The sequence below is a fragment of the Pseudogymnoascus verrucosus genome (assembly GCF_001662655.1).
Source record: "Pseudogymnoascus verrucosus strain UAMH 10579 unplaced genomic scaffold scaffold_29, whole genome shotgun sequence".
Lineage (NCBI taxonomy): Eukaryota > Fungi > Ascomycota > Leotiomycetes > Thelebolales > Thelebolaceae > Pseudogymnoascus > Pseudogymnoascus verrucosus.
This window is the reverse complement of record NW_017263680.1, coordinates 332,017-349,421: the sequence shown is the minus strand read 5'-3', so window position 1 is coordinate 349,421 and position 17,405 is coordinate 332,017. Positions and strand designations below refer to the sequence as shown.

The 17,405-nt window shown below is 49.6% G+C and overlaps 8 protein-coding genes across 8 annotated transcripts; 3 read left to right on the top strand and 5 right to left on the bottom strand.

The window, feature by feature from the left end:
• Positions 1-114: 114 nt before the first annotated feature.
• VE01_05996 (uncharacterized protein) lies at positions 115-2,087 on the bottom strand. Its single transcript, XM_018275452.2, has 2 exons — positions 1,307-2,087; positions 115-1,216 (listed from the first exon to the last, which is right to left on the bottom strand). The coding sequence occupies exons 1-2, from the start codon at positions 1,737-1,739 to the stop codon at positions 450-452; spliced, it is 1,200 nt and encodes a 399-aa protein (XP_018129404.1). The 5' UTR covers positions 1,740-2,087; the 3' UTR covers positions 115-449.
• RPB8 (DNA-directed RNA polymerases I, II, and III subunit RPABC3) lies at positions 1,880-3,048 on the top strand. The gene is made up of 3 exons (XM_018275451.2): positions 1,880-1,942; positions 2,010-2,555; positions 2,625-3,048. Exons 2-3 carry the CDS (start codon positions 2,206-2,208, stop codon positions 2,728-2,730), a joined length of 456 nt encoding a protein of 151 aa, XP_018129403.1. The 5' UTR covers positions 1,880-1,942; positions 2,010-2,205; the 3' UTR covers positions 2,731-3,048.
• Positions 2,437-4,080, bottom strand: VE01_05994 (uncharacterized protein). Its single transcript, XM_018275450.2, has 2 exons — positions 3,890-4,080; positions 2,437-3,826 (listed from the first exon to the last, which is right to left on the bottom strand). Exons 1-2 carry the CDS (start codon positions 3,934-3,936, stop codon positions 2,878-2,880), a joined length of 996 nt encoding a protein of 331 aa, XP_018129402.1. The 5' UTR covers positions 3,937-4,080; the 3' UTR covers positions 2,437-2,877.
• Positions 4,081-4,118: 38 nt separating this feature from the next.
• Positions 4,119-5,585, top strand: VE01_05993 (uncharacterized protein). The gene is made up of 2 exons (XM_018275449.2): positions 4,119-4,172; positions 4,227-5,585. Exon 2 carries the CDS (start codon positions 4,460-4,462, stop codon positions 5,171-5,173), a length of 714 nt encoding a protein of 237 aa, XP_018129408.1. The 5' UTR covers positions 4,119-4,172; positions 4,227-4,459; the 3' UTR covers positions 5,174-5,585.
• Positions 5,554-8,469, bottom strand: YND1 (Golgi apyrase). The gene is made up of 2 exons (XM_018275448.2): positions 7,975-8,469; positions 5,554-7,916 (listed from the first exon to the last, which is right to left on the bottom strand). Exons 1-2 carry the CDS (start codon positions 7,982-7,984, stop codon positions 5,797-5,799), a joined length of 2,130 nt encoding a protein of 709 aa, XP_018129407.1. The 5' UTR covers positions 7,985-8,469; the 3' UTR covers positions 5,554-5,796.
• Positions 8,470-8,891: 422 nt separating this feature from the next.
• VE01_05991 (uncharacterized protein) lies at positions 8,892-10,623 on the bottom strand. Its single transcript, XM_059463754.1, has 6 exons — positions 10,428-10,623; positions 10,130-10,363; positions 9,959-10,080; positions 9,523-9,903; positions 9,190-9,471; positions 8,892-9,136 (listed from the first exon to the last, which is right to left on the bottom strand). Exons 1-6 carry the CDS (start codon positions 10,505-10,507, stop codon positions 9,042-9,044), a joined length of 1,194 nt encoding a protein of 397 aa, XP_059319613.1. The 5' UTR covers positions 10,508-10,623; the 3' UTR covers positions 8,892-9,041.
• Positions 10,564-15,005, top strand: VE01_05990 (uncharacterized protein). The gene is made up of 5 exons (XM_059463753.1): positions 10,564-10,907; positions 10,961-12,281; positions 12,338-12,566; positions 12,617-13,721; positions 13,773-15,005. Exons 2-5 carry the CDS (start codon positions 11,900-11,902, stop codon positions 14,736-14,738), a joined length of 2,682 nt encoding a protein of 893 aa, XP_059319618.1. The 5' UTR covers positions 10,564-10,907; positions 10,961-11,899; the 3' UTR covers positions 14,739-15,005.
• On the bottom strand, positions 14,953-17,276 carry VE01_05989 (uncharacterized protein). The gene is made up of 4 exons (XM_059463752.1): positions 16,871-17,276; positions 16,108-16,817; positions 15,752-16,061; positions 14,953-15,697 (listed from the first exon to the last, which is right to left on the bottom strand). The coding sequence occupies exons 1-4, from the start codon at positions 17,061-17,063 to the stop codon at positions 15,345-15,347; spliced, it is 1,566 nt and encodes a 521-aa protein (XP_059319611.1). The 5' UTR covers positions 17,064-17,276; the 3' UTR covers positions 14,953-15,344.
• Positions 17,277-17,405: the final 129 nt, after the last annotated feature.

Here is a 17,405-nt window from a genome sequence, read left to right as displayed (position 1 = left end):
TCCACGTATATAACACTCCGTTCTGAATGGGTATGTCTAATTTATGGAGGCAAGATATATACCGGTAAATTAATAGTAGGAATTTATGGACATAGTGCCAAGCACATACAAAACCACGTTATGTTGTATTTAATTTGTTTTTTTAATGGTCGAACTATTTGAGTCGTTGATTATTTATAAGTATATCATATCTATGTTGCTCCAATCTCCAACATACAATCCCCACGCCAACACATCCAGTACAGTGTCAGCATCACAGGCAGACCCCGAGCCGCAGCGAACTCATACTACAATACTCCACAATATATTGGTTTGTATCCATATGGTATGTTCCAGGCTTTCCTACCTTGTCATAGCTGGTGACTGGCACAAGGTCACCAGTCTGTTGCACCTAGAGGCAGCCTCCAGAGCGTAAACCGTAGCATTGGACTTGACCATATTGATTTGCATCAAAACTCTATGTCCACTTTAGTAGATTTCCCATGACTGTGACCAGACTCATGATGGTGTGAATCAGGACTGTCGTCGCTATCAAGTGGTGGCAGGCTAAAGGGCTTTATTGTTAGACCCTTCCTCCTACTCAGTGTAAACGCCAAGTCGTCGGTATACCCGCTCTGGTGCTCCCCCCCGCCCTTTTCGTGCAATATCGGCAGCTCATAGACCCTTAGTAACCCCTGTGGAGGCTCCTCCTGCAGAATTGTTGAACTAGGTACGCTAGTAGCTAGAGCAAGGTTCGCATGTGATGGAAAGGGGGCAAGCTCCAACACTCCATCGCTCAGTATCTCCATCCAGCGCGTCAAGCCGGACACGCGAGGGTAGAGGGATAGAGGTAGCGATGTCATGACAGTTAGTTGGTTTGGAAATCGGCGGAGAAGGGCGCGGATTGCATGAAGAAACTGCAAGACATGCCGGGGATCTGATGCCGCACTTGGATATGCCACGGGGGAAAGAATGGTGGGAATGACGACGCGGTGGATCGTTCCTGGTGGCAGGGAAGAGATTTGTGCCACCAAATGCCGCAGAAAGCCGTCAAATGGGGATCTTATGCCCTCATCGCCGGTGATAATAGCGCCCGCCTGAGTATGCACAGGGACGCATCGTAGAAGCGTTGGATCGGGGAGAGTCAGGCGCTTGCTGAGATCAAAATCGTGACAAAAGACTGCTTGACCGCTCAAGTCATTAGAACCCGTGCTAGTTTGGGGGCCTGATTGCCTATCTATACATGTCGAGGGTCAGCATCGGGTCCAAAATTCCTCAATGGGCAGTAATCCTTGATGACTGTCCGGCATGGCACAAGAGCGCCCACCTTTTCCAAATTCCCCAAGCCTCTCATACCTCCACGCAATCTTCATTTTCTCGGCAGCAGCATTCTGTCCAGATTTCCCAGCAGGCAGCGATGACGAAGCCTGAACACCGGGCAACTCACGCGCCCAGGAATCATCGACTCCAAGCACATGAACGCAGTGACCCTGTAAAACGCCTTCAGCAGCATAGTACCGAAGCAATGCACCCGAAAAGTCCGTAGCACCACTCTCTTCAATGAGGAGGGAGGTCCCTAGAGGTAAACCAGCATGCCCACCCAGCAAACTATCAAGGGATCTCGTTCCGGTCGATGTGGTAGGTCGTCCATCGATTGGCGAAGGTCGCACACCTGGAACCACATTCTTTTCTGCAGCACTTGGAGGTGGTGTAGCGGCCCCAGGTGAAGAGACAACTACATTTCTTTTTCGAAATGACATGCCTTAGATTTTTGATATTGATTTGCTTCAATGGGGGGGGGTATGTGTGACGCAAAGTCACCTTAGTTTGGTTTAAGGTTTTATGGGTTTGGGATCTCCCCTCTATTCTCGGGCGCTTGTTTATCCGTCCTTGGTGAATTCTCCAACTCTCACAACCGCCGACCAAAAGGACAAGAACGACTTGTGGTTGAGAGTAGTTCAAGGTAAGTCAATCTAAATCAAATTTGAAATTAAAGTTAGAGCGTATGGAATATACTGACAGCAAGTTAGACTCTATTTGCGCCTCTTTGAGCACCGCTGCACCGACTAGTTTCCGACGCCAGTTTCGGCATTGTCCAGCTCCTTCACTGAAGAACTATTTTTCGCGCGCCCATACCTCTGACAATCAGGCAACACTCGCTCTTGCCATTTCTTGCATCGCAATCACCGCATATATATACGCAATTGCCAAAGATCTTCTGCCAAGATGTCTGGCATGACCAGCGACTCGCAGCTGTTCGATGAGCACTTCACCATCACAGCAAGTGACCAATCCAAATATGACCGTGTCTCTCGTATCAGCGCAACGTCCCAAGACTCGCAAACAACCTTTGCTCTCGATATCAACACCGAACTCTTCCCATGCGCCGTTGGCGAGCCACTGCACATGGTTCTGGCCAGCACCCTCTCGTTGGATGGGAGCAAAGATGACAACAAAGGCTGGAGAGACGTTGGGCGAAGTGGACAGGGTGGCGAAGCCACACTTGCGGACCTATTTGACTACGTCTGCCATGGCAAGATCTACAAGTTCGAGGATGGAGATGATGGAAATATAATGTAAGACTCCTCACTCGAGACATACCCCACCCCCCAAAGCAACTTCTCGTGTCTGACAATTCAATGCAGCAAATGTTATGTATCTTTCGGCGGGCTTTTGTTAGCACTGGAGGGGCCCTACAAGAAGCTCACTCCATTGCGGGTGGATTACATCTATCTGCTTATTAAGAAATGATAGGTTACGCATGGGTTGCGCTCTATGCAAGGTTCTCGGGTTCACAGTGGCTCTCGTCTGGTGCATAGCTGGTTAGGGATGGGCGTTCAGGAAACGGAAAGTTAGATGGCGTCGAGTTAATGGTAATTCTAAATGCCAAAATTAAAATTAAACCAGCGCTACATGTGGTCCTGGGAAGTTCAACGGCCTGTGTAGCCTGCTCTTAATCTCGTCAAAATCGGGCTCGTTTTCCGGTGTTAGGATCCCGTGTCTGATAAAGAAGTCGAGCAGGAGGAGGGCGCAGTTGGGCTTGAATTCTCCCTTGCGCATGTGTTCCTGTACCTCCTCCACCGTCCAGAGATAGAAGCATTCCACCTCGCTATCATTCGGCTTTGGAGCAACATCTTCTGGCAGTTCCAGGTCAAACACATACTGGACCTCTGGTTGAATAAGCCCAACCTCCCCAGTTGCCAGTTTTGACCTCATGTAAATATAGGTGACAGCGCCGTGGGCGATAGCATTTTCCCTGACTAACTTGTCTGGTAAGCTGGCCTCCTCATCTGCCTCCCGGATGATGCATTCGAAGGGGTCTTCTCCTGTAGCCATCCCACCAGCCACAGTGTTGTCCAGCATCCCACCATAAGTCTGTTTATTCGCGGCCCGTCGTGGAATCCATAATTTAATCCCGTAACTGGATTCTGGAGACTTGACATAAGCCATCATATGTGCACCGTACATGACGACCCCCAGTAGTGCTGCAGCAGTTCTTTCAACGCTATAAAGAAGCTCATTGTTTGGTCCATAGACAGGGTATAGCTCATTCCTCCAACCTTCAAGAATTTCAAATTGTTTGTTCTCCCGCCAGTATGCCGTTGTCAAAGCTACCCACTCACTCCTCTCTTTCTCGGTTTTCTCCTGGAAAACACAAACTTCGCGCTGCTCGCGGCGTACTTCGAGCTCTCCTTTGACCGCGACAGGTGTCTTTACGAGCTTATTCAGGACGTTCTCGGTCATGAGGCCAATCGGTACCTTGTTTACGCCATCGTCCCAGGTCAGGGTGAACAGAGTGGACATGAGCTCCGCATGAGCCTTTGGGTCCTTTTCGGCATAGGGAAAACTGAAGACACATCAAACCCTCAACTGAAAATATCGTCGGGATTGTGGAATATGAGGTGCTTACCAGTCACAATCATTGACAAGATCTAAGTTGCTCTTTGAGGCCGCCATTTTGAGATCAAACCGCTAATGGCCCAGATGTTGATTCTTAAGTAAAATAAAAAAAGGGCAAATTTATGTCGGTGTATAATATAACGGCAATTTAGTCGACGTGGTCTATTTACAAAATCGTCAGACAGCAACGCTGCGGAGGAATTCGATCCCATGCCAGAAGGTTCCTGTTGGTGCCGGCGACATTTGGAGTGGTTCTGCCCCGCACTTCTGGACGAACACCCCACCAAGCCAAGGTACGTACTTTCATGAGCTATCCAAATGGCTACAGACAGCTTACCCGCAACAAGTAGAGCACCTATCCCACCAACATCATTACCACAAAGGCAGTTCTTCCAAAGCGTCTAGATTATTCAAACAATATATTATACGGCCTCGACGGTGTCCATAATCTCATCGAAGCCATTTAATCGAAAACGAGGCGATATACACCCCGCGGATCGCATCTATATCTGCCAATTTCGCAACGGCTTTTGCGACGACGAAATTGCTGCCATCTCAAGAACGCCATATTAGGATTGCAATGGCTCTTCCCCAACTCTTCGGAGTCATACCGACCGGCTGTCCCATTATAACCACCCCCACTACTGCGCCGGCACCGACCTCACTCCTCTTCAACCTTCCTGCGCGCCCATTCTCACATATTGTCGTCGTTCTCCTCCCCGGCATCACTCTCCCACCAGACACCGCCGCGGCTGTATACCTAGCGTCCTCCCCGACCAACGAGGGCCAGGCCCCGGAGTTTAAGTTTCTCGGCGGCATTGGCCCAGGAAAGGAAAGTGCAATCTTTAAAGTTGGTGGCACTTCCTCAAACGGAAACGGGTCGAACGCTATCAATGGAGAGGTTGACATGGATGCCCCCGAAGGGCCTGGTGAACGCAATCTTATCCTTGGGATATCCGTCGAGTCCAGCGAGTCAGTGAATGCCCAGATGGCAGCTCTGCCGTCTTCAAATGCCACATTACAACAACGTAGCGCCGCAGCCACGCCAGGGAATGCCCTCGTAAGGATGCAGGATGGCGGGGCGCAGAGAACCGATGCGCTGGTGCTAGCGCAGAGGATCATTAAAAACGCATTCAACTTCCTGGCGAGCTTCGCGGGAAACGTGCCGGTTTCAGGAAGCAATGGGACGGCTGGGGTGGAGGTAGTGCCGCTGAAGGCTTTCGAAAATTGGTGGACGAAGTTTGAGGCTAGGGTAAAGAACGACCCGGAGTTTTTGATGAGGGATGCAGATTGAAGCACGCTGCTGTAGGAGCGGGTTCTAGCATTTGGAGGCGGGATATCAGACCCTGCGGCGTCACCGGCGCCAGCTCACTCATGGAATTGGGCATGGAGCACCAACCCTGGAAGAGCACAGCTGGTGCCCAAAATGGGGTTTCTAGTCTGGCAGCCGAGGAGTCATCCTTCATCAAGATGCCACTTCCGAAACCCTAGAGTGAGGGGTGTGACCTGAGAAATGAGATGGGCTGTAAAACCTTGATATCCCCGGCGAATAGAGAGATTGAACGGATTGCAGATGTTATCGTCATATTGGAGACGAAGATTTGGGACATTTACGAGGATTTTATACAACAGTTGTGTATATATAAACAAGCTATGCAAGACAGCAACTAGATGCTTTAATTTAAGTAATTACTTACTATGCTAACATACATACATGCTGCTGCCGACCACCCAGTTCGGTTCCAAAAGTATCGTGATATAAATGCCATCCACCATGGCACATGAAGAGACGCCAACCCGATTCCTTGCCATATGCCACAAACACCGTATGCCACTGCCCACAGAATAAGCGCCACGCTACTAATAAAAACCCGTACACTATTATATTGAAACAAGAATAAAAACACTTAACCTCCTTCAATCCTCGTCCACGGGGCTCATTAAGGGGCTTTTTCTCGTCGGACTCCCAGCCCTACTCCTGCTCCTTCCTGATCCCACGCTTGTCAAGCTTGGCGCTAATCTCTCCCTTGACTCAGTTCTCACAACCAAGCCGCTCCTGTCCATAGCATTGGGTAGTAAATGATTCGACGTTAAGCTGCCATCGGCATGAAAGCCATGAGTACCAACGGGGCTGAAAAAGTTTCCATCTCCGTAGTTGACGACGTTGAGTTTAGGGGTTGCCAAGCCAGAGGCACGTGCGCCGCTGCTGCCTTCGCTGCCATCAGATGCCTCATTGCTATCATCGGAGTCCACATCGGCCAATTCAAAGTCATTGACTCCATCCCCTTCTTCGAGGACCCTTTCGTAGTAGCCAGACTTGCGGCCGAACAATTTGCTGGCACTGAAGAAGCTGCGCCCGCCTTTCTTATTTCTGCTACGGCGTATGGCTGAGGATATCTTTCCGTAGACTCTCGATCGGCGCTCTTTCTTGCGGAATATGTAGAAAAGGAAGCCAAGTATGAAGATCATAATGAACAGACCGGTTGACGGCTTTGATGCCTTATGAAGTATCTTGTCGTCCCAATCATCATCATCGTCCCCGCCCTTCCATGGTGTATATGTTGACCCTGCCCGCTGAAAGTCACTTGAGATACCAGACGGTACGTTGGATCCAAAGCCGACGGGAAGATCCTTTCCTTGGGGTTCTATCTGGCCGGCAGCATAGAGTACCATCTTTCCCAAAGTCCAACTGACTTCTGTACCATCAATTTTGTCCACGGCCTGGAAGGGATCCAAATACCCAGTTTCCTTTGTATTCCGGACAGCGTCGTTTGTTCCATTAACGCCCTTTGGGATCCCGTCAACGCCAAGCCGTGGTATGCCGATGCCCTCATGTAGGATGCTGGTTAACCAAGATGCTTTAAAGCATATTTCCAAGGCGGCTTTCTCATCCACTTTCTTCCCCCACTTTTTTGTATCGACGCCTCGCTCGATTTCATCCCAGTCCAAATTACAAAACTCTCGTACTCGGCTTTGAAATTTTGTAAAATCATAACTCTCTTCGTTATGGGACAGTTGAAAGAATTCGTGCGTTGTATGCCAGTATTCCGAGACTCCAATGAAGTGATTTACATCGAAGTCGATGGCTGGTACGTGCTGTCCGTTAATTAGACATGGTTCGTCTATGCATGCTGCATCTTTTTCAAGCAATGGATATGTCTTCTTCAAACACTCGGTGAATGAACCTTGACCTGTTAAGTATGGCTTCGAACCGTGCCGCGCCGCATCCGGATCCAGAATGGTGCCATCAACTGACAATGTCAGACCGGTGACTATACATGGATCTGGGATTTCCAAGGATTTGCTCGAGTCCACCGAGTCAACTAATGCTGATACATATCGCTGTCTCGCCTGGTTGACGCCAAATCCCAGCCAACTCGCAACGAAGACTTTATATTCCGACACCACTCCATCCAGGGTTCGCATTCGTAGTAGTTTTAAATCGTCCGCATGCTTCTGTGCCTCTGTTGCATTGGGTGCAAATGCAATTTGTGCTGAAGCACCGCCCATATCGAGAAATCCATACGTGTGGTGGTCTTTTCCATGAGCGTGTTCTTCGGGCGTGTCGAAGCCACCAACAAGGTAGTTTGCTGCGATCCAGCCGTACAAACCCTCTGTCTCCCCAGGAATAATCTGAATGTGTAGGTCGCAATCGGGTAGCGAGAACTTCGTGTTGGCTCTTGCATATGTACAGACTTCGCGTAGAAGTGCAGCTTGTTGTATAGGAGGAAGCAGGCGCATCCCAGCTGTTGCCATCAGAAATATTGGCGTGTCCGCGACCTGATCAGCCGGTACGATATCGAGAGCATGGTCGAGTAATTCCTTCAAGTGGTCTTCTCCGACATCTGTTGGCCGCTCGCCGAATGTCGAAATGCCGGGGTGTATCTTTTTGGTCCATTTCTTGTGTGTCTTGAGATGCGGCAGGCTCTTCAAATCTTTCGACGAGGCCTTCTCCTTCGCATAGTCGCTATGCCGCCATTTATATATGTGCGCTCGAGTCCCTGACGAACCCGCGTCCAGTATGACTCCCCATCGGTCTGCGACAAATAATTAGCATCGTGGGCGAATGTGAAGTGGTGGAGGGTCCAGCCATACGTTTACCCATGAGGGTGGCGATATATATTTTATAGTAGCAGGTTGTTCAAGCTCCCAATGAGGCCGTTCTGTCTGTTTGATCGAGGAAAACAGTCAAAATGGCGTGGGTGTCTTGATGGATTAGGGCGATGACGAGTGCCTGAAACGAGGGATGGCGGTTCTTGACCGGGGACGCGGCTGTGGAAACGAATGTGGTTGAGCAGACAATTGAGCGGGAACGAAGGTATTGGGAAACGGAAAAGAAATCTCCACGGCTTGAAGGATTGCGGCGTAGCTTACGTGTGGCGATGAGGGGGGAGGAGCGGGGAGGAGTTGTATGGCTGTATTAGATTGTTCGTATTCCCAGCGAATTCACCGAATAGGGAAGTTGTATTATTATGATGATTATGGCGTATCTGCGCGGGCAAGGGTGCATATTTTGACCGTTGATTGGTTTGAAGGTTGACCGTATTATTATAAAATATGCCAGAAATAGATCGGCCTTATCCGAAACTGCTAGTGAGTGGAAGATTGTGTTGAAGCCGTTAAACTAGAAATTTACCCTGCAGCGTTCAAATATCCGCGTGTAGTATGTAAGATACGTACTGTTCTTGTTCTCTGCAGTACAAAGCAGCCATCGAAAATCATATCCTTACGATTATCTGTATATAAATGTACTGTATAATTGCTAACAGCTAACTAAACATCTACATCTCGCACTATTTACTGAGAATAGGCGTTTTAAACCTCCCAGAATGCAAGTGTCGTAGTCTGGGACCCGATTTGGCCGTCAGGAAGGGCGCCCACAGGGTGCTGGCCGTTCCATTCAGCGATCGTGGGCGGAGCACGTTTATTTTCAAGTATGGACGCATTTGGCAATTGTAGATAAGCTATTTTTGATGTAGTCAGCCCCGAACGGCTTCACCGCTGCCTAGTTTCTCTAAAGCAAGCTAGGGACATAAACATCCCGCCGTTCTGGCACTTCTAAAGTACATGAAGAGCGTGACATTCTATTGTTCAACCAGTTAGTGCGTGTGTAGCATATCTGTATAGCAAGGTGTTATGTATTGTTATCTGATAGCGATAAGTTAGTAGAACCCTCCTTGGTTGCCGAGTCCAGGACCCTCTCCGTATACTGACGAGCGGCCACCCATGAAGTTAGCTGAGGCTGGCCTTTGGGCAACTATTGAGAATTAATTAGATAGGTTTTGCGGGAGGGGAGATTGAGAGCCATACCTCTTGGCATGGGTCCAGTCCTGCTCATACTTCGCATCCCCTCAACTCCCAGTGGTGGTGTGTGGCTGACCTTCAATCCAGCGCTCATCCCGTACCCAGCGAAGCCGTTTCCACCTGATCCACTGGACCTCATGCCTCCAAACAGACCTCGTGCTGGGGAATGTCGAGGCTGCATAGGGGTGCTGAGGCTACGAGAGTTCATGTTGGATACAGCTATCCCAACGTTGGGCTCGCCGATAAGTCTTTGCCGCTGGCTCGAAGGTGTGTGTGCAACGACATGACCTGTATAAATAATCAGCATTGCAGCTTGAGTAAAGGGGTGGGAAAAAATGCCCTGGTTATTATTCCCCTGGCTAGTAAAGCCAATCCACCCATTGCTCAATCCAGTTCGACCAGCTACGCTAGGCAGCGGCATCGATGTTGGAACAGGTGGCGGGCCCATTGAGTTTCCTTGCAGCGATGGGAAAACAGGAGGTCGAAAAGGTGGGTCATTGGCTTTTCTGAAGTGGTCGGAATATCCATTTGCAGTTGCTGAACCTTGAATCGTTTGATCCACTGCGTCAGATGCTGCATTCTGGACCTGGCTCATTTGATCTCGACGCTTCAGTTTATCGTAAAGCTCCTGCGTATGAGCCTGCTGCTTCGATTTTGCATGCAAAGATTGGGCCAGTTCATGGTTTTTCTTTTGAGCATTGTTGAGATCAGTCATCGCATCTTTGTCAAGAGATAAGCTTGGTCTCATAAAAGAAGACTTTACCATTCAACTTACTGTCAAGCTCGGTCCTCAATGCTGACATCTCGTTATTAGCGTCGCGGACAATCGAATCGATTTGGCCTTTCAATTTATTGTATCTATCTGTAAGAACTCGTGCCTGCATCCCTTGATACAAACTGGAGGCAGGTTAGCTACCGTGAATAGTAATGGCCCAGACGCACCTACATTTCTTGTGATGTCTGGTAGGCCCAGAAATTCATGGCTCGTCCAGCACACTCCATGATCGTATTTGGGTTTAAGCCACTGAGAACGCTTGTTTTATAGTCTTCACTTGGATGGAGCTTTGCTCTTGCCACATCATCTTCATTGGCGAGATGTTGATCGCATGCTGGACAAACTATGCGATTCGATCCATTGGCCAATAGAAGTCGATTGGCGCAATCGAGGCAGAAGACATGGCTATGTTGTGTTAGTCAGTATACAATAGATGGATTACGGCACAATTCCCCTAGCCATAGCATACCTGCAAGTTGTAACAATGGCTTCTTCACTGAGCTCCTTACGGCAAGCCAGAGTGTTGCACCGAAGGCCACACTCCATCATAGCAGAATTCGTTGCACAGTTGACAAAAAGGCTCAACAAGAACCAAGTCTTCACAAATCAAATATTAACATTGTCGTCCCCTCTCTTCCGCGTATTGTGAGCGAGAGGAAAGGCGGTTGAGCACATGTGAAGGTTGTACGCCAATTCGCAACCTACAGTATCATGGAGGAGAAGGTGGGGGCGGCCGCTAGTGCACGAGACTGGAGAATGGTGGGGTACACTCTAGCCAAGCCTTTGCCCATTGCAACTATTCCTCTATCAACTATTGCTCGATCTATATATCTGGATGAATAAGTGTTTGATAGTATGAATCGATATATATTATTGGATTTGATACTCATCGTTTTGTCCCCAAGAGAGAGTTACCTCTCTAGTATGCGGTGAAATCGTATTACTCACGGTATTGTTTGTCTTTGTCCTGTTATCCTATCGAAGCTAACTTACACCATGTAGCACTATATTGGAAGCACCTAAAGTACAAAACGCTCGTCCCTCGTCGAACTCCACATCCCATGGAAGGTTCGAATGTTCCATGGGTACTCGCGCAACCGATCCGGGGGGCTTAAAGAAGAGATGATTTTCTGTGGCACACACACTTCTCCAACGCACAGAGTTGCAATCTAACAGGAGGAGCAAAACGTGGCATCGACTATGCTGACTATAGCGAGGCAAATTCATACAATCCACGAAAACTCGCGATGACAAGGGAAAGCCCAGACTTGGCACATGTGCGGGGGGACTGGGCGAGATCATCCTCACAAAGCGTAGTATATTGTGGTGAGACGTTGTGCTGATGCGCTCTCAGACTCGAGATGTATTTCCCTTCGCAAATTGGTTGTCCCACTTGGACCCCTTCAAAATACTGGACCTTCAACACATCAGACCCTGAAGAAGTGAAGATCAGAACGATGAACGAAGCGTTGTGTGGGGTAGGAGTGGAGGCAGCTGTACTATACCAAAGTATACTAACTCCTACTCCAGTAGTGACTGCAGTCGACTAGCAACAGTAACTGGCTGGCGCGCCCGGCGCATCTCCACAATCGGCACGACGCTGGGGTTTTCCTGGCGTTCCCAGTCAAGACGCCGTCGATATCACATCGTTGATGGGTGGATATTTTCCCCAAGGCGACGGAGCCACCACAGAGAACTGAAGTGCTGAAGTATGAGGGCATGTACTTTGTAGTGCATGTAGCTATAATTCTCCTATTGGGCCTTGTCTGCTTCCTCTTCCCCTTCCCCGTCGTGGTGCCGTGTCTGGAGAAGTACAGTCAGGTACCTACGATGCATCCCCGGATTACTATGCTGTACATGCGTACACAACTTTACATCTCCACCAGTATTATTATGGGGCTATTCCGACAGTGAGACCCGAATTTGCACTTACTGAGGTCTATGAGAGTGCATATATTCCACTACACAGTACAGCAGATTTACAGTTTTGCGCCGCACCACCGTACTGTACTGAGCATACATATAGTACCATACATACTTTGTACTCTACAGGACCAACTACCGGATGGGCTGGCCGACCGACCACTTCTTTTCCCCTCCTTCGGCGTACATTTACCTTCACTTCTTGTGATTCCCTCTACACTGTGCCCTCTTCAACACTTGTCGAATCCCAGCCGCCGCGACCTCGTCACCTCGTTTCGTGGTCCTCTGTGTTTCCCCGCTTATCAGTACCCGTGGAAACATCAAAGGGTCGAATTCTCTCGACCGACATCGCTCCCCATGCGTCCCGCCAGCGAGCCTGCGAACGCTATGTTCCATACATGTATGTAGACGATCAGACGAACATCGAGCCGCTCCTCGCCGCTAATATTGCAATAGTTCAAGGCCTTGCTCCACCGCGACCTGCTGCCGAGGTGGCCCAGGAAGCTCCGAAGCCCCCAGCGAATGGAAACTCGAAGAGAATAACGACCCCTCATGCCTGTGCTGAATGCAAACGGCGCAAAATTCGATGCGATGGGAGGCAGCCCTGCGGACAATGCTTGGGGTGTCGTTCTCCGAAGCCGTGCTACTATGACAAGCACAGGCAGAGAGTAATACCCTCGCGGAAGTAGTACCACCTTGTCCAAGCTCGCATACCGTCACTGATTTCTTGCACAGAACTCTCGATGCACTGCAACAGTCGCTAGACGAATGCCGCTCTATTCTAAAGAAGCTATACCCCAACACAGATGTCCAGTCATTATTACCACTATCACGGCATGAGCTCGTTTCGATCCTCGATCATCGCGCGAGTGCGGCGTCCATATCCCAGACCTCACCAGCGGGCTCCATGAACTCTGCAACGACACAGGAATATCGATCACCCAACAGCTCGGGCGTGGAAGAGGACAGAAGCCTTGCAACCCTCGAACAAATACCAAGCCAGGACACAGAATGGGATGAGGAGAGGCGGAATCGGGAGGCTATACCCTCCGAGTCTGACGATGTGAACGCCTTGTCACTCTCAGTGGACCGGCAATCGTCGTATCTGGGGGCATCCTCGATCAAAGCTGCCCTTATGGTTATGGTCAAGGTATCCCCGAGGTTACGATCGTATCTCATGCCACCAACGGCGGAAAATCGACGCACAGTTCAGGTCCGACAGAGCAACAATCCAAACCCGCGACACAATCCGACACCTCGGCCGTCTTCCCGGATAGCCTGGTCTTCGGAGGGGCAGACTCTTATCGACGCGTACTTCAACAGAGTTCAAATTTTCATTCCTATGCTTGATGAGCCATCCTTTCGAGCCGATTACCTGGGTGGTCAACGCCATGATTCCCCATGGCTTGCCTTATTAAATATGGTATTTGCCATGGGCAGCATTGCAGCGATGAAATCGGATGACCACAATCACATGAACTTTTACGAGCGATCTCGGGACCATCTCAACTTGGATTGCTTTGGAGAAGGGCATTTGGAAACTCTACAGGCCTTGATATTGACAGGAGGCTATTATCTACACTATATCAATCGACCAAATATGGCGAATGCCATTACTGGTGCTGCTTTGCGGATGGCATGTGCACTTGGCCTCCATCGAGAGCATGGCGTAGATGTGAATGGCGGTGAAAGAGAGAAGATGCTAGCCGATTTGCGGCGTCGAACATGGTGGAGTTTATTCTGTCTAGACACTTGGGCGTCAATGACCCTCGGACGCCCTTCACTGGGTAGGTTGGGTCCAGCGGTCACCATCCGACCACCCGAGGGCGCCAATGATGCTGTAGGTCTTCTCACATATCCCATGACTCCACTTATGCTAACCAGTATCCAGAATGAAAACTCCACCACTGGCCAACACATCCGCGTAGTTCCCCTGATTGAGAACATCAAGTTCGCCAGGATAGCCACTCAGATCCAAGACACAATGGCTCTATCCCCTCTCCCCCGTGCAGAGGAACGCAGCAAACTCGATGCGCAACTCGTCGAATGGTCCGACAAACTCCCCTGGGTCCTGCGCTCCACAGACCCCTGCCCAGAAGCCCTATATACAGCGCGCTGCGTGCTGAAATGGCGATACCAGAACATACGCATTGTGCTCCACCGCCCCGTGCTTCTCAACCTCGCCAACCGCGGCGCAAACTACCACCCCACAGTCGAGGAACTCAGTGCCGTCGAGCTTTGTCGCGCGATGGCTAAGCAAACTATCGATGACATCTCCCGAGAGTGGACGCAGAACCAGATGTCCGGCTGGAATGCGGTGTGGTTCATGTACCAGGCGTCTATGATCCCTCTAGTCAGCATGTTCTGGGAGAGCGGGAACACGTCTATGGTGAGGGAATGGCAACGCCAGATCGAGATTGTGCTGGAGTGCTTTGCCGACATGGCGGACTGGAGTCTGGCTGCGAGGCGGAGCAGGGAGGTAGTCGGCCGGATGTATGAGGCGAGTAAGGGGCCTATTACGCGCCAGGGAAGCCCGAGGCTGCAAGCGCAACGGGACGGTCAGATGGAGTCCGGAGATGGGAGCGGACAAGCGTACCAGCATATCGCTGATAGTGACATGTCGCCTGGCACGGAGAGGGCACATCACGCCCAACAAGCGCAGCAGATAACGGAGATGATGATGGAGGAGGGGATGCTCCTTGACAACCAGAGCATATGGGACTTGGATGGGATGCTCTGGGGCAACTTGCCGGACGGTCTTGATATGCCGTTTGACGGGATGCCGAATGGGGATGACGAAGGTATGCAATATGGCCAGGGGCAATACGATAACAGCTACATGATGAACCAAGGATAATTTTACCTTGCTCTGGGGCACGCGATGTATCTACGACTGGACTGCTTGTTGGATAGGCGTCAGGGTGTTTTGAACATGGATGAAAGGGCTTGGATTCCTGGTATATGTTTATACCTTTGGCAGGACTGATGTATGGGGCCATCATATACCTATTTATGTTTTTACATATTCACGAATTTCTTATTGGTATCTCGCAATAAGGAGGAAAAATAGTCAAGGCAAAGACTGGATTGTTAGGTAGCAGAAATGGAATCCACGGCCTCTGGGCCTTCGGTAATTCGCTCTCCTAGCTTTATAACAGTCTACATAATGATGCACGTTGCCTAGTCATTTTCCATTGTGTTTTCCATCTTGTAAAGTATTACTGCAGCTGGCAACTTGCAATAACCGAACTCTTATGGTTTCTTCACCTCCCAGGTTTTGGCAGTGGAGCATTGGGCCTCCACCGCGACCCAACTCTTCATCTGAATACACCTTATCAACATCATTGTGTGGTGCGAGAAAACACGCTAAACCGCAGCAAACGCCATCCGTTGATACTCACTCATGAATATATGTAGCTCCAAGTGACCCTATCCTCAGATCCCAAGTTTTAACCATGACAGGCTAGATCCTGAAAATCTGAGAGCGACTCACAATCCCATCAAACACGCACGTGTTGTCGATGGGAATATACTGCTTCGTAATGATTTTGATCACTTCCTGGGCCACCATACCACCAGTCAGAGCCGCAATGTTGTGTAGCTCGCCACCCTGTGCTCGAGCTACTTCAGTTGCCACTCGGGCGAGCCTATCATCACTGGCTGCATCTGGGACGATCTTGGATATTTCGCTCAAAATCTGGGGTGCTGATGCCGCGGCCGCGCCTGCTTCTGGTTTTGCGGACTCGCTGCCTTTGAGGGCGAGGTAGACGGGTAATAGTGTTGGTTGCAGCTCGAATTCTGCATTTAGCTCCGAGTCTTTGATTGAATATTAGCCTTGAGTAGGTGAGGTGGTAGTTTGCAACGGCTTACCTGCAAGTTGTTTTATTCTGTCAGTATCTGGCGCTGACTCCCGGACAAGTTTGATAAATGCAGCATTCTTGCAATATGTCTCAACTTCTTCCTTCTCAACCTCGTTTCCGTTGGGGATAGTGCCCAAAATTTCCAAAATTTCATCAACATCCTGTCGGGCTTTTTTCTTATATATGCTTTGAAGCTGGATATAGACCTCCGACTCGGCCTTCATATCTGGAACCGATCCGGGCAAGGGGAGGGCACCATGTTTCGCGTGAAACTGCTTAATTGCCTCTGTAATAATCCAGAACCCAGATTTCGCCTCATCCTATCACGTTAGATTATTTTCTTCCCAGTGGATTGGAATATCTTACTTGATTTGGCTGATACTCAAAAACTTCCCTAACAGAGCTAGGAAGACCAGGCAACGACACGGTCTTCAATACAGCAGCTGTAGCTTCATCATAGTTCTCTTCAGCTCCCTCGGGGCTATCGGTACGTGCTCCAGCTGCTACTATCTTCCGGAACTTAACTTTGTCGGCATACGATTGAGGTACGCTTCCTGAGTTCTCGGCTTTCCATTCCTCCAAGTAATGCAGCAGAAGTGCTACGTAAGGGACATGTCCATGCTTGTGGGCACTGAGATTGTCGATATCAATAGTCAACTCTTGGGCAAACTCTATTAGCTCTGGCCAAGGAGTCAAGAGCCTCAGGTCTGTGGTTGCCGTTGAATCGGGATGAGTGTCAGCTATGGGGAAGTTGCCATTGAAGGTAATATTGAAGTAGGAGTAGAACCCGAGGGAATTGATGGACACTAGTGGTACTTTGTGGATATGGCAGTAGTTTTTGACGGTTTTGAGGAGTTCGTCGTCGATTGGGGTCGTGTACAAGACAAGCGTAAACGCCGAATGTTCATCGAAGCTGGACGCCCAATGGCCTGTAGCGTCTGGGTTGAGCTCGGCGAGAAGCTCTGTGCAGCATTCAGCGCGAGGCCTTCCCAAACTTGCTTCTTCCAAGAAGAAATTGACACCCAGATCGGACTCCTCCACGGATTTGTCGTCGACGATTGTGAACAGGCCAATTCCTGAACCAAGGTCAGCTTGGCACCATCTTACTAAGGGGAAAGTAAATAATTACCTGGGAGAACAAGATTCTTCAAGGTTTCAACACCTGTAGTTCCCGAACCCGAGTTTATCAGGCAAATATGGGCATCCTCTAGAGCCTGTTGGCCGTTTGCTGCCCATAATCGGAGCTGGCGGTCGTATTTCTTCTCTTTGTCAGAAGGCCCAAGGATAAGAGGCGGTACCTGGCCGCTTATTATCTCAGTCATGGCTGTATATGGGTCATGCCATTCAATATATGGCACCAGTAGTGTATGAGGAGGGAGTGCGAGGTTATATTCTTTGAAGGGAAGGAGGGAGAAGATGGTAACCGCGGGGTCGCAAGTCACGACTGTGGTGCCTTCTTGGTTATCTAATCTTAGCGCCACGGAGCTTGGTCGATAGTTGGGTGTGCTGTGTGCACAGTAACACCATATCTTAAGAAGTACCACGCTATGCTTTACACCATACAATTGATACTTCAGGCTCCCGCTGATCATGGTATTTTAATAGGGGCTGCTCAAGCAAAGATATGTTAATTGCGAGAGCAGGCCAAATAAATACAGAAAACA

Coding starts and splice junctions, on each gene's coding strand:
- VE01_05991 (XM_059463754.1), bottom strand. CDS start 10,507: ATGATGGAGTGTGGCCTTCGGTGCAACACTCTGGCTTGCCGTAAGGAG. Junction 10,364..10,427: donor GCCATTGTTACAACTTGCAG/GTATGCTATGGC, acceptor AACACAACATAG/CCATGTCTTCTGCCTCGATT. Junction 9,904..9,958: donor ATTGAGGACCGAGCTTGACA/GTAAGTTGAATG, acceptor CTCTTGACAAAG/ATGCGATGACTGATCTCAAC.
- VE01_05989 (XM_059463752.1), bottom strand. CDS start 17,063: ATGACTGAGATAATAAGCGGCCAGGTACCGCCTCTTATCCTTGGGCCT. Junction 16,818..16,870: donor GAAGAATCTTGTTCTCCCAG/GTAATTATTTAC, acceptor ACCTTGGTTCAG/GAATTGGCCTGTTCACAATC. Junction 16,062..16,107: donor TTGAGTATCAGCCAAATCAA/GTAAGATATTCC, acceptor CTAACGTGATAG/GATGAGGCGAAATCTGGGTT.
- VE01_05990 (XM_059463753.1), top strand. CDS start 11,900: ATGAGAGTGCATATATTCCACTACACAGTACAGCAGATTTACAGTTTT. Junction 12,567..12,616: donor AGAGTAATACCCTCGCGGAA/GTAGTACCACCT, acceptor TTTCTTGCACAG/AACTCTCGATGCACTGCAAC. Junction 13,722..13,772: donor CCGAGGGCGCCAATGATGCT/GTAGGTCTTCTC, acceptor ACCAGTATCCAG/AATGAAAACTCCACCACTGG.
- VE01_05996 (XM_018275452.2), bottom strand. CDS start 1,739: ATGTCATTTCGAAAAAGAAATGTAGTTGTCTCTTCACCTGGGGCCGCT. Junction 1,217..1,306: donor GCTTGGGGAATTTGGAAAAG/GTGGGCGCTCTT, acceptor CGACATGTATAG/ATAGGCAATCAGGCCCCCAA.
- RPB8 (XM_018275451.2), top strand. CDS start 2,206: ATGTCTGGCATGACCAGCGACTCGCAGCTGTTCGATGAGCACTTCACC. Junction 2,556..2,624: donor GGAGATGATGGAAATATAAT/GTAAGACTCCTC, acceptor AATTCAATGCAG/CAAATGTTATGTATCTTTCG.
- VE01_05993 (XM_018275449.2), top strand. CDS start 4,460: ATGGCTCTTCCCCAACTCTTCGGAGTCATACCGACCGGCTGTCCCATT.
- VE01_05994 (XM_018275450.2), bottom strand. CDS start 3,936: ATGGCGGCCTCAAAGAGCAACTTAGATCTTGTCAATGATTGTGACTG. Junction 3,827..3,889: donor CTTGTCAATGATTGTGACTG/GTAAGCACCTCA, acceptor ATGTGTCTTCAG/TTTTCCCTATGCCGAAAAGG.